This window comes from Pimephales promelas, chromosome 4 (assembly GCF_988280905.1).
Source record: "Pimephales promelas chromosome 4, fPimPro1.hap1.1, whole genome shotgun sequence".
Lineage (NCBI taxonomy): Eukaryota > Metazoa > Chordata > Actinopteri > Cypriniformes > Leuciscidae > Pimephales > Pimephales promelas.
In genome coordinates this window covers 33,952,571-33,965,453 of record NC_142772.1, presented here as the reverse complement: position 1 = coordinate 33,965,453, position 12,883 = coordinate 33,952,571, and the positions used below count along the sequence as shown (strand labels likewise).

The 12,883-nt window shown below is 36.6% G+C and overlaps 2 protein-coding genes and 1 long non-coding RNA gene across 5 annotated transcripts in view; 2 read left to right on the top strand and 1 right to left on the bottom strand.

Annotated features, from left to right (window-relative positions):
* LOC120470286 (uncharacterized) overlaps positions 1-8,636 on the top strand; it is a 32,701-nt gene extending 24,065 nt beyond the window's left edge. Inside the window, exons 3-7 of one of the 3 annotated variants that reach the window (XM_089130316.1) lie at positions 189-225; positions 1,716-1,849; positions 2,073-2,159; positions 6,523-6,939; positions 7,164-8,636. In XM_089130316.1, coding sequence (XP_088986442.1) covers positions 2,120-2,159; positions 6,523-6,939; positions 7,164-7,270 — 564 coding nt within the window. In that variant the 5' untranslated portion in view covers positions 189-225; positions 1,716-1,849; positions 2,073-2,119 and the 3' untranslated portion in view covers positions 7,271-8,636. The remainder of the gene's footprint in view (positions 1-188; positions 226-1,715; positions 1,850-2,072; positions 2,160-6,522; positions 6,940-7,163) is intronic. The other 2 variants (XM_039659805.2, XM_089130317.1) reach the window with 2 other exon arrangements.
* LOC148981734 (uncharacterized) lies at positions 6,520-7,298 on the bottom strand. Its single transcript, XR_016168348.1, has 2 exons — positions 6,996-7,298; positions 6,520-6,907 (listed from the first exon to the last, which is right to left on the bottom strand). It is a non-coding gene; the product is annotated as an uncharacterized LOC148981734 (long non-coding RNA).
* A 1,980-nt stretch (positions 8,637-10,616) lies between the features above and the next one.
* thy1 (Thy-1 cell surface antigen) lies at positions 10,617-12,647 on the top strand. The gene is made up of 4 exons (XM_039659806.2): positions 10,617-10,770; positions 11,414-11,495; positions 11,710-12,036; positions 12,243-12,647. The coding sequence occupies exons 2-4, from the start codon at positions 11,432-11,434 to the stop codon at positions 12,341-12,343; spliced, it is 492 nt and encodes a 163-aa protein (XP_039515740.2). The 5' UTR covers positions 10,617-10,770; positions 11,414-11,431; the 3' UTR covers positions 12,344-12,647.
* The last annotated feature ends 236 nt before the right edge of the window (positions 12,648-12,883 follow it).

The window sequence follows — 12,883 nt, the reverse complement described above, 5'->3', positions numbered from 1 at the left end:
CTTAAAGGATTAATTAACACTCCATAATTAAAATTTCCTGACAATCTACCCACCCCCGTGTTTTTTTTTTTTTTTTTGTTCACTCAAAAAGTTTTTTGGACCTTCAACTCGCTGGTCTCAGTTGAAGTCCCCATTATTAAAGTTCCTGGAATGTTTTCCTCAAAAGCCTATAGATTTCTTTTCGACAGAAGAAAAAAATACATGAACATCTTGAAAGACATGGGGGTGAGTAAATTATCAAGAAATTTGAATTCTGGAGTGAACTAATCCTTTAAGCAAACAAAACTCAGAGCATCTCTTGGTCTGAGAGTTAGTAGGCGTTTCTCAATGTCAAGGAAGGATCCTCGGAAGCCGGAATTTCGAGGATGCTACGTCATCGACGTCCGTCGAAGGACTGTTCCAATGTCGAGGATCCTCAGAATTTCAACCAAGGACTGAGTCCTTCGTTCGGAAAATATCCCATACACAGGAAAGGATGCATATGTGTAGCCTTCGCGCTCTTAAATCACCCACAATCCTATGCGCAGCTTTGCTGTCTTGTTCAAAAACTAAAAAATGTCGACCGTTAGCGGAGTCGGAGTGATAACGGCAATATGCTTTCAAATGTAAGAAAGTATTATTTCAGTTTAGCCATTTATTTAATGTTTGTTAAACTATTTAACATATCGGCTCAAATTTGCTGAGGGGATTTAAAGCTGTTCCCTTTTACTAGTGATTATAACTTTTTAATTTTTACTTCATATAACGTTATAGCCTTTTTTTGTTGGTCACATATTTTACAATTGCATGTTTTAACAGCTAGATTATGTTGCTATGGAGGTAGTTCTGTTCACTCCGGTAATAATCGTTTTTGAAAGAATAAACTCGTTTTTAAATAAATATTTAGTGTTAAATTATTGATTTATTTGGTAGGTATGTTATAACTGGGAAAATAGCGAGGCGGTTGCGAATAACCCCTTCAGGCTGATCAAGATCCCTCTGCTTTAGAGTTTGCGGGGTTGTGTTCACTAAAACAACTGTCTGGTTATACATTATCCCTTATACTTTATTTATTTATTTCTATGAGGACTGACAAGAAAAAAATAACGACTGTCAAGTGTATTTAAACAGTGCAGTACACCAGCACTATGATTTTTGCGATGACGCAATGACGTGCACTTGCTAGCCTGTTCCATTTGCATGTTCTCCGAATGCTAAAGAGGACCCTTGCCTAGCCTCTGAAGGAAATGACTTGGAAGGACCCGTCCTGCCAAGGAAGTATCCTTGACATTGAGAAACACCTAGTGACTGCCCTAAGGACTCGGAACGGGAGCTCTTAATTTCTTGTTTACAGCGACATCTGCTGATAGACATTTTAACACTGGCAAGCACGCAATTTCTTAGATCTGCTGCGTCATCATTTGCGCGCTCTCATCCACGACTGGCTAAATTCCTACGGACCAAATATAGCATACGAGTATTGTGGGGTTCTTTTAGGAGTTCCCACTGCCTTATCAATGTCTGAAAATGTGTTTACAATTAGGCTATAGCCAAACCATAGCCTGCATGTCAGTTTAAAGAGAAGAGGGTTCCCAATTATTTTTGGAAAATATCCAAAATATCCTGTGTTCCCAACACAGGGGAAAATATCGAACAAGACAATCATAGCTTTAGTCAGAGTCAAGGTTAATCGCCCAAAGGAGAGTTTTCGGTTTACAGTCATTTCGTGCATGCAGGAGGGATCCGGTGACTGCGGCGGAGCTGCGGCTTCCTCAGCAGCATCAGCATCTCCATCGACTCTCATCTTTTAGGAGACTAGAGTGCCTTGACTTGCAAGACGAGAAAGCGGCCCGAATACATCAGCTTGGAGGTAACATTGTCCTTTAGCTATATGACATTCACCTGTGTTTTCAGATGCCCTATCGATTATTTCAGTAAGAAAAAAAAATCTGACCTAAACTGTCCTTGAACTGATATGGGTTGGGTCGGTATGCGGTAAAACTGTGGCCCATATAATGGCCTTTAAATCGGGTTCTTTATTTAATGTATCTTAAGTAAGATATATTTCTAACATGTTTAACATTTTTCTACAGTTATTCAGAGACGAAAAATTGAATTTGGTCCCTGCATAGAAGAGGCAATGACGTCGCATCCATCACTAGCAGCTTGTTTTGTTTTATGTAAGTAACATGTTCTTTAAAGTTTTCATTTTATCGAGATACTTAAGACGATAAAGACAGGTGGAAGGACACTTATTCTTCCTAAAACTTCACAAGTCTTTCAAAAAAACAAAAGCAAACGTTTATTTACTTTATGTGGTGAGTTTGAGCTTCTAAAAAATTATTTTGGCACATTGCATGGCAATTTATATTTAAATAAATTACATTTATTGTTACTTGTGATGTTAATCCTTTAAAGACAGCATGAAAAGAAAAGTCCCCCAACTATTTTCTAAATTGATCTTGTGAATGATTCATCCATGTCTTTTTAATTTTTTTTAACCCTTGTAATTTAAATGCATAATAACTTCTCTCTGGTAACTTCAGGACTTGTCCATCCATTTAGCCTGGTTAAACTTAGAAATGTCAGCAAGCTTACATTCAGATCTGCCTTCACGTCCCCCATTTACATTTTCTAAAATCTGTTTTAAAATCTGTAGACTACCTGAAAATACTGATGAAAAATTCTGATGCTATTCTGTTTCACTGCTATTAATAATTTTTAAAACTAACATTTATTCATTTAGCTGACACTTTTTTTTATCCAAAGCGACTTACAATTGCTATATATATCAGAGGTCGCATGCCTCTGGAGCAACTATAGGGTTAACTTAAATGTCTATAATATAAAGTATATATAAATCTAGTCTATACAGTATACATGAAAATATTGCTTAAATATATACTAGCATGTATGTGTATTGATATATATATATATAAAATAATTACACTCAGTGCACCCACATATATTATATAAACACAAACTTTTATTTTGGATGCGATTAATTGCGATTAATCATTTGACAGCCCTATTTAGGACCCATTTCTTCTTTAGAAGTGAAATCAACATGCAGTAGGAAATCAAGATACCTGAGCCAAACATCCCAAGGTCAGAGAGTGCAGTACAATACTGAGCAAATGAACCAGGTCCAATTTCACTGGCATATGCTTCTCCAAAAATATTTTGCACGTAAAAGACAGTCAGTGTGTGGTTCTGAATTGTGCTCAAAAATATTTTTGTGTCTCCACTGTATATGGTAAAAGCATTTATAAAAGCATAATGCATTTATAGCCTGCATATCAGGGTTATGTTTGGTGTCTCTGTCTGTAACAAAGGAGGGAATGAATGAAGGCAGGCAGAGATGAGGATCAGTCCAGGGGAGTTTAATCAAACAAACAATAATGAACATAAAGCTGGAACAAAATAAAACTGGTCTGGGAGACAAAGACCATGAGGAACAACAAACATATAACAACTGACAGAACAAGTGAAACACATTAAACAGTACATGGGGCAAACAAGCTGCTTAACGAGTGAAAATATACACTTGGGGAGACTAAAGCCCACGATATACTTCAAGCAAAATCAAAGAACAAATTGATGTGACATCGAACAAAAGGAGTTCTAAAATGAGAGTTCTAAAACAGCCAAAGCGAACTTCCCGAAAAGTTTGCTCCAGCTGGTAAACAACTTTGTTCTCCCATTGGCCCGTTGCGATTACGTATGTAGGTGTGCGCGGAGGCTCTGCCTTCTTTCACGTGGAAATCTCATCCAGTTCATTTCTCTTCACAAGTCTGTTGCGATCAGACGTGACCCGTGAATGAAAACAGGAACACACAACAAGAGAGCTCTATAGAAAATGAAGTTGTACTTCTGATGAAGCGAGACACTGACACTGTTTTTCATGTTTTAGGTAAAGCATATAAAGCTGCTAGATTTTAAGCAGTGTAAAGTGCTATTTAAACATGACATGACTTTACTAGTGCTGAATTGCAGAGCTCGTGCAAACACAGCCTATCCAGATTGCTATGACCAGATCCTTTTCTTAAGCGTTTCCTAAAAAAAATGATTGCTGTTCTCTTAAGTTTGTTTTGTGTAATTTTTTTATTGAGAGGAAAACATGCAACACATATTTACATTCAAATAAATGCCGCTCTCAGTGTGGACAGCTTCAGATGTTTGATAATAATAGTGCTGCTCACGTGTTTCGAAAAAGAACTTCGCTGTGAGTATATTAATTAACAGAGAAAACTACAAAACTACAAACATGGCCACAGGAAGGAAAGGAACACAAAAACACTTCAACATAAAAGTCCATAAAAAACAGGCACCGGGATAGTTCATTTTGTGAGTTATCATCCTGTTAGTTGGTTTGCACTATATTTAAAGATAATTTTCCTTTGTCTGTGTTCATTAGTTACCACGGTTTTAGATTTCCCTCATGTGTCACACCTGTTTAGTTTCCTCATTTTTTGTGTAGTGTTTTCCATGTAGCCCTCAGTTTGTTCAGTTTTTGCCTTTGTGGTCTATGCTGCCACGTGTTTTCCTCTAATCTTCTTAGTTGTGGATAATATTCTTTGTTTTTATTCAAAAATAAAAGTGCTGGAATTAGATCCCCTTCTCGTTTTTGCCGGACCTGCTGTGACTTATAGACATCTATGAAATATATGAAAATTATTCTATTAACCTCTTAAGTGTCATGCCCCCTTTTTTGAACAAACATGAAAATGCACAATCCGAACTTAAATGGTTGTAATTCAAGAATGCTTTGGAATATAGTTGTAAGATTGGTCGTTTAAAAGACGACATTTGGCAGATTTTTAAATCTGTTTTAAGTTAAATAAATAAAGAAAGTGAAACAAAAGTTATAGAAGTTTGAATTTATGAAAATGTAAAAATTTAATTATTCAATTCATATTTTATTTTTATCTATTTTTTTCAAAACCTGGTGGAATCTAAAACTGAAAGAAAATCAAAGCCAAAACTCTGAACAAGTTGTGTTTAAAATATTAGGTTGATATCTCAAAAAATGAGCTTTCAGCAAGATTTTGTTTTGGCACAGTATACCACACTTTTTCACTATCACAACCAGACTCCATTACTGCCCATATAAGTCCATTTCCATTTGTGTTTTGAGTGATCTGAACCATTATTTCCACAATTTTCATACAATTTATGAAGTAGGCATCCTATTCAAAAGTAGTAATGGAAGTTTAGCATATGAATTCAACCTCAATAATCACAAAAATAACAATGTGCGTTATAGTTTGCTACATCACAAATGGTGAATCTGTAATTTTCAGACCTTTTTTTTCTAAAAAAAAGTTTATGTATGTTATCTTTTGAACTATAGAGTGCCAAAGTTATCACGTCACTGTGTAGGCCAAAATGCGGAATTGAGTTAGCATTTTAGCACTCCCGGCGGTTCCCTCGTTCTAAAGTCTATGGGAGTTTTGAATGGGTTTTTGCTAAATCGCCTGAAATAAGGTCTGTGGTGAACAAAGCCTCTAAATATTTTCACGTTTTGATCTATGACATAAAACACACCAGTTATAAACTGCTTGTGGTTTTTTAGACTTTATTGTGTCTGATTGTTTTTTTTATTTATATAGGCTTCAAAATGTACAAATTTTGGATTAACTTGTAAAGATTATCTTGATAGACAAAACGTGTAAGAGTCACAACTCTTTGTTGAACACAGATCTAATTTTTTGCGATTCTCCAAAAGTCTATGGGAAAATGCATAGCTTTTCGATCGAGGGAACCCATGCGCCGCTAGCTTCCGTGTCGTCCTACAAAGTGACGTCATCACTTCGGCACTCTATTGACATGAAAACAAACTGAGGTTTCTACCATTCTTTCATTTTTCTACCATTCTTTCAATGGTGATGATTTTCATGTTCATCATTATTTCAAAATAAAGGTCTTAACACGCCTTAGGAGTGTGGAAATATTCTTGTTGCAAATTGATAGATTAAAGGGTTAGTTCACCCAAAAATGAAAATTCTGTCAGAGTTTACTCACCCTCATGTTGTTCCAAACCTCTATGTCTTTATTTGTTCTGCTGAGCACAAAGGAAGATATTTGGAAGAATGTTTTAATCAAACAGATCTCATTCCCCATTGACCATAGTAGCCTATGTATTTTTTCCTACTATGATAGTCAATGGGGAATGAGATCTGTTTGATTAAAACATTGTTCCAAATATCTTCCTTTGTGTTCAGCAGAACAAATAAACATAGGTTTGGAACAACATGAGGGTGAGTAAATACTGACAGAATTTTCATTTTTGGGTGAACTAACCCTTTAAGCAAACTACAGATTAAGTTTGTAAGCTTTCAAATGATATATAGTTTGTCAATATTAGTTTAGGTTTAGTACTGTTTTAAATATGTAATAGCTAAGGTGGGCCGGTGCAACTCAAGGGGTTAAAACATCAAAATGCTCATCTTATTTTTGAAAAGGTCAACTGCTCCATGAACATTTGCAAAAGCCAAAATAACATTTTCTTATTTTAAAGCGTTTGTGCTTTTCTCCCTGTAGCATGTCTATTGTGTATGATGGGTGTGGTCACAGCAACAGACCCATACCAGAGACCTGGGTTCTTTGATTTTGACTCCTGGTTTTGGAACACCCCTCGAGGGCCACAGATGTTCTCCTGCCTTACCTATATAGAGAGGAACCTCCGAGTTGACTGTGAATTCCCGGAGACCCAAAAGATCCCCGGGCCATTCTGCGAATTCAAACAGGATGGGCGACTCATGGGATCCACCAACCCAAACAACCCGGTCCACCTGATCCCAAATATTGAGACCCGACGCCGAGCCAATGTCTCCCTGGTGCCACCTAACATTTGTCGCCTCACCTGGATGCCTATGTCCGATGACCGTGCGTACACCTACACCTGCAGGGTTTATCAGGGCAGCACCTGGAAGGAGAACAGCATGGCATTCCATCAAAGTGAGTTTAAACATGTCTCAACAAGACCCCCTTAACATTCTGCAAGACAACATTACCTGGGAGTTATGCAAAGCCTGTTGACGTTTAAATTAAAGGTGTTGTCCCTGCTTGTGAGATTTTGTTCTTTCAAAATCTGGGGGCTTTCACAATCTATGCTCTCATAATTTGTGTGTTCTTAAATCATTGCTCTGTTGCTTAACTATCTGTCTCTCTGTTTCAAACAGGAAATCTTCTGGTGTGCTCTGCATTAAGCACATTTTTCCACACTGGACCATGGATTCTTGCATTTGTCATGTCACTTCCTGTTTCTCTTGGGTTTCTGTCAGCATGACCAGCCCTACATTGAGCAACCTAAACCTCAGAGCCATCACATTTAACTGCCTTTCACATTTTAATTTTAACATTTAATTTTGTAACTTTTTTTTTTTTGCTTAACCTTTGAAAGTTTCTGTGAGAGATCACCAACATTAGAATCCTGAATCATCAGGATTCACTGAGAAAAACAAACGAGGTCTCTCGCTTACCTCTCTGCCGTCGTGCGCGGTTAAGAGCTCTAGATAAGATAACAGGATAACTAATTTGCGGTAAAACTAGTCGATCGCGAGTGCCTCAATAACAGATAGATAGGCATTTGACCGACCGGGTTGACACTTCAGCGTGAGAAATCGGGGGTGAGAGCGTGAGAATTGGCTCAATTGCATGAGTCTCATTGAATCGAGTTGGCATTCCTAAGATTAGTGTTATTGATAGTGGCATGTTTGTCAATGGCATTGAATTCAGAGGAAGAACAGCATCAAAATGTATATGCTGCAGCCTGGGTTTATCAGGCATCCAAAATATGTATCACATAAAGGATTCTCTGTTATAAGAAATATTTATTATTGTTTTAATACATGGCTAGGACCTTTATACAGTATCAAATTATGTGCTTCCTTTATGTCAAGTCATATAATAGCTCAAAAATATATACTTTTTATTGCTGACATTTTTGTAATATTTATAGAAACAATTGAGTGAAATCATTGTAAGAGTAAACTACAATCTCATTCATTGATAAGTTGGCTGGTTAATCGATCCTTGCAATTTGTCCAGTGCAAAATGCGTTAACTACTTTTTCATTGTCTTCGCACCTCTGTTTATCACCTGTATAAGGACAGCTCTGTCTGAAGGACATCACCACTGTGGACATATTATATTGCAGCACTCACATGATGCAACTAAATATCCTGTATACACAAACACATTTCCAGTAACGTTTCAAGGCCTGGTACAGAACACAAGTGTATAAGAATGAGACTATCAAGATTATACAGTATGAATAAGCATTTGATGCACTCTTACAAGTAATTTTGTCTTCCTTTGCGCTAACATGCGCAGCTGCTTTATGCACACGTTTAATTTGCTTTCACATGTTTAGCTGCTTTTCGCACATACTTCCTTGCACTAACCTTAAGTGCCTTAGGTTGACTTAAGGCATAATCTGAGTTTTTGCAATGTAGTGCTTTTGTCTGTTTCATTTTGGCCATAATGGCTGCATTGCAAAATGATCAAGCAACATGCACATTTCACGCACTTATATTTGTGATGAAAACCTTTGTCTTCCCTTCTTTCACTCTATCCAATGCTGTCGTCTTATTTTTTTTGAAGGATCTATACTGAGAAATATCACAGAAAACAATAAAGGAATGTAGAGTGTATCCTGTGCAGATCTTTTTATTTATGTTGAATTCAAAACACTTTTTAGAATGTAAAAGTGTTGTTTTTTTGTTATGAACGCTTTCGATTATTCTGATATGTAACAATATTTTGGAAGAAACAAAGATGCTGTAGATCAGAAACCCATTTTAAACCAGTTTTCAAACTTTAAATGCTGAGGACCCCGAAATATTATCACCCAACTACAAATAGTCGGCATTACATTACATGTACAGCAACTCCTCCTGGTTTCCCATCAGGCTTAAAACTGTAAAAAGTTTAAACTGAAAGCAACTTGCACTGATCTTAAAACATGTATGTGCCATAGTTTTTTCTCAAGATTATTTTTTTTTCTAAGACACGTTTATAAAAGCTACTTAAATGTCCTAATTTAACTATAAGGCCTAATCCTGGCTTAATTTAAAGACCTGTCTGTGAAACCAGATCCTTGTTTCCAAAATTAAATAATTGGGCTTTATTTTTCCTTGTTCTGAACCAAATATTATCTGGAAAATATTTATATTATGAAAATAATAGATATATATTTATAGCTTTTTTCATAATAAATATAATGCTGTCAAATCAACTTTGCAGAAAACAGTACAGGGCCATAACCACCAGTGACACTGAGGTCACATCACATAATTCAGTGGTTGATAAAAAAAAGTTAAAAAATTAAAAAGCATTCCAAAAAATTAAGGCAAAATAATAAATGACCTCAAATTACTGTCCACCAATAAATAACTGTAATCTTTGCATGATATTGTCAGTAAATTGTATGCATTTTATTTTATAATAAATTATTTAAATCAGTTCCAGATATGCACAGAAAGTTCTTAAGTTATGTTATCACATATAGGCATATTAATGTATTTAAATGTTTTAAAATAATGCTTTAGCCACTATATTTTAACAATGTGTCTTTACTTCACACTGGTGACGTTTGTCTGTCACTGGTGAGAAACGATTCTTTAGAGCTTTAGGATTTAGGTTGAATTAGAATTTTTACAGTTACAGGGTTGCTGCACACTTTTTAAAGTCAAATTTAAATAAGATATGAGGAAATCAAAATGAATACATTACATTAGGGTATACACATATATGCACACATATATCTCTATATTTTCAAAGTTTTGTTGATAATTACATGATATTTTACTGATTGTGTTTTTGTACTGTACCATGGCTGGTTTAGGCCTGTTGTTGACAGCAGACTCACAAAGATATTCATATTTGTCTTATTCTATGCGGTGGTCAGTTCACAGTAGTGACAGAAATTCACATTTTTTATTAAGGGGCAATATTTGCAACCTTAAATTGATTTCCAGGGGCATTTTCACCAGTGAATGATTTTTTTTTTTTTTAAAAACTTATTTAGAGTTATGCATCACCTTTTATGTATTTCAGAAGCCTACGCTAATTTGGAAAGCCTTTATGCGTCTAAGTCAGAGTGTCATCTAAAATGTAAGACCTTTCATAAGTAAAATAAGACTTTTTATGGTCTTACATTTTTAAAAAAAAATCTAATTTAGGCTAAGACTTTTTAAGGATCCGCTGGAACCCTGTTAACATGAACAGACATTTGAGGCAGAAACTCATAGCCTACCACAGTGGCAGAACCCTGTGGAAACTAGGCACCTTTTCAAAAGTTCTCTGAACATAAAAAATGGAGCCCGTAAGTTCTTGCCAGAACTCTAAAGACTCCTTTATTAACATATTCTCGAGAGAAAGGCTTGACCAATGTGTGTGTGTGTGTGTGTGTGTGTGTGTGTGTGTGTGTGTATTTATTTGTATAGAACACAATAAAATAAGCAACTTTAAAGGGCGTGGCGACCTCAACAAGTACTATGTATCTTTTAATTGTTTACAATGTTGCCAACTTTAGTTACATGGATTTGTCCGGTTACATACACAAACTCTATTTTGTTAATTTCTTAAACAACAAATTGTACACAAGTTTCAGCTGGTCATAATGGGGAGGTCGGTCGTGGTTTAATGACACAGCTTGATATATATATATGGGCGTGCATCCGCCCTTACTCAACCTTACTGTATCACTCTGTCTTCATCGTTCACTGAGGGAGTTGTCTCGATAACGGACCAACAGCTTCAGCATCCGAAAGCAGAAAAAATAAGGTAAGAACCGCAACAAATTAATTTGCACCCCACTAGATTATATTAAAGACGCGAGACGCCCCTAGAAACGTATAATTTGCGCGTGTCTGGTCCCCATTAATCCTCAACGCCACCCAGATATAAAATGGGACTGGGTGTGTTACCTTGACTTCTGTGTCTGCGTCGTGAAAGTGTAATTAAGTTTGGGGGGAAAACAAGTTATCGCATTAAATGGCGACAAAAGCCACGTTACTATAAAAACCAAACTTTTTTTCCAGAAGCACGAGCTGAATTCTCGTTGAAGAATGTCTTTGCGACATGCCCTTTCAAAAGATTCTTCACGAGTTCAGTCTTGCATAAGATAAGAGATACCGTGCCTTGTATAAAGTTCTTCACATCAGTCTCTGAGTGGTTTTTGACCGATCTGTAGTAGCCCATATGTTTGCTTTTGTTAAAATAATACTTTTTATGCTTGTTTGAAATGAATGTGATCCCAAATGTCATGACCCCACCCATATACATTCTCTGCGGTGGCATATTTAAAAAAATTTTTATGAACTTATTGGCAGGAACAGACCCCCCCCCCCCCCCCCCCTACAAATAGCATACACTGAGGTAGTATTACCTTGTGTTGTGAGTGACTTGTCATGTGTTTGTTCCCCAGGTTCTTTTGTGTGTGCATATGCAGATGTGTACTGTGGTCAGGATGATGTGCTGTACTGCATTTGCCACTTTTTTCCTGTTGGGTAAATTGACCCTCATCTTGCGCTCATACAAAAGAAAAAGGAACCTGTATTGTTCCTTTTTTGTTTTATGAATTTTGCTGAAGTTACACCAAAGCTATTTGCATATTAAGTATTGTTATCTTAAATGTTATCTGATCCTATTAAATGCACAGGACTGTCTTGTACCAGTTTCGACTCAAACTTTGGCTAAGTAGTTTTTTTTTTTTTTTTCTAGGTGTTGTTTCTGGCCAGACTCCTCTTCAGATTTCATCCTGCTTGACTAAGGACCAAAACCTGAAGATGTCCTGCAAGTTTACTCCAGCTACAGACCCCAATAAGCTCCCGAAGACATGCTACTACATGACTGATGGCAAGATGATTGGCAATAGCAACAGCAGCAGCACACCTGACCCCACCTTCAAGAACCGTGCCACTGTCTCCATTTCCGATACCACATGTGATCTGTATTTGACGGGTTTCGCAGCTGACAAAACCACAAACTTCTCTTGTTCTATAACACAGAATTCCGCAACAGTGACAATCAATGCAACTGTGGAGAAGAGTAAGATGTTTTAAAGAAAATAACAGTCAATATTATTTAAGCTGCTTTTTCATCTGCATTGGTAAATGATTATGAAATTAATTGCTTGTAATTGTCAAGGAAGCATGTGTTAGTCTTTTCTGTGTACTTTTATTTAGAAATATTCCACTGATCCAATGACTGACTAATGTTGATCATGCTGCTGCTCTTTCTGTTTTTTCTTCCAGGTAAGCTTCTGACCTGTTCTGCCTGGTGTGTTGTGCAGCACAGTGGAGCAGCACTCCTGCTAGCTTTCCTCACTTTCCCACTCTTGTCAGAACTTCTTTGAGTATAAAATGGATCTCTCTACTATGACTCCAAATATAAATCTAGCTTGTACTACACTATGCAACAAATAGGCTACCTTGTTGATGTTTATCAGAAATCAGGGTGTATAGAAATTGAGTGCTTTTGTTTTTTTAATCATGGCATGTATGCATTGGTTTAGTTGATGCTGATGTCAAAAACACTGTTCTGTGATGCATGTCCCTTAAATACCATGTACTTTGAATCTTTATAAAGTTGTCAAGTGAACCCACTGTTTGGCAGGAGTATAATAAATTCTAAAATAAAATGTGTACTCTGACTGGAAACTTATGTTTGGTGTGGTGAAAGTTTGAGGTTTTTAGCACGTTTGTTGATTTTGTGATGCCCTAATTGGCTTTATGCACAGCTTCACTACTTCCTAAACTTAAGCCAGCTCATTGTTTCCTGTCTGCCATTATTGGCCAAATTAATTAATTCAGGTGTGCCTGACCTCAGTAGTCACGGCAACAAAAATCAGACACACCTGAATTAAACAAGTTTGGCCAATAATGGCAGACAGGAA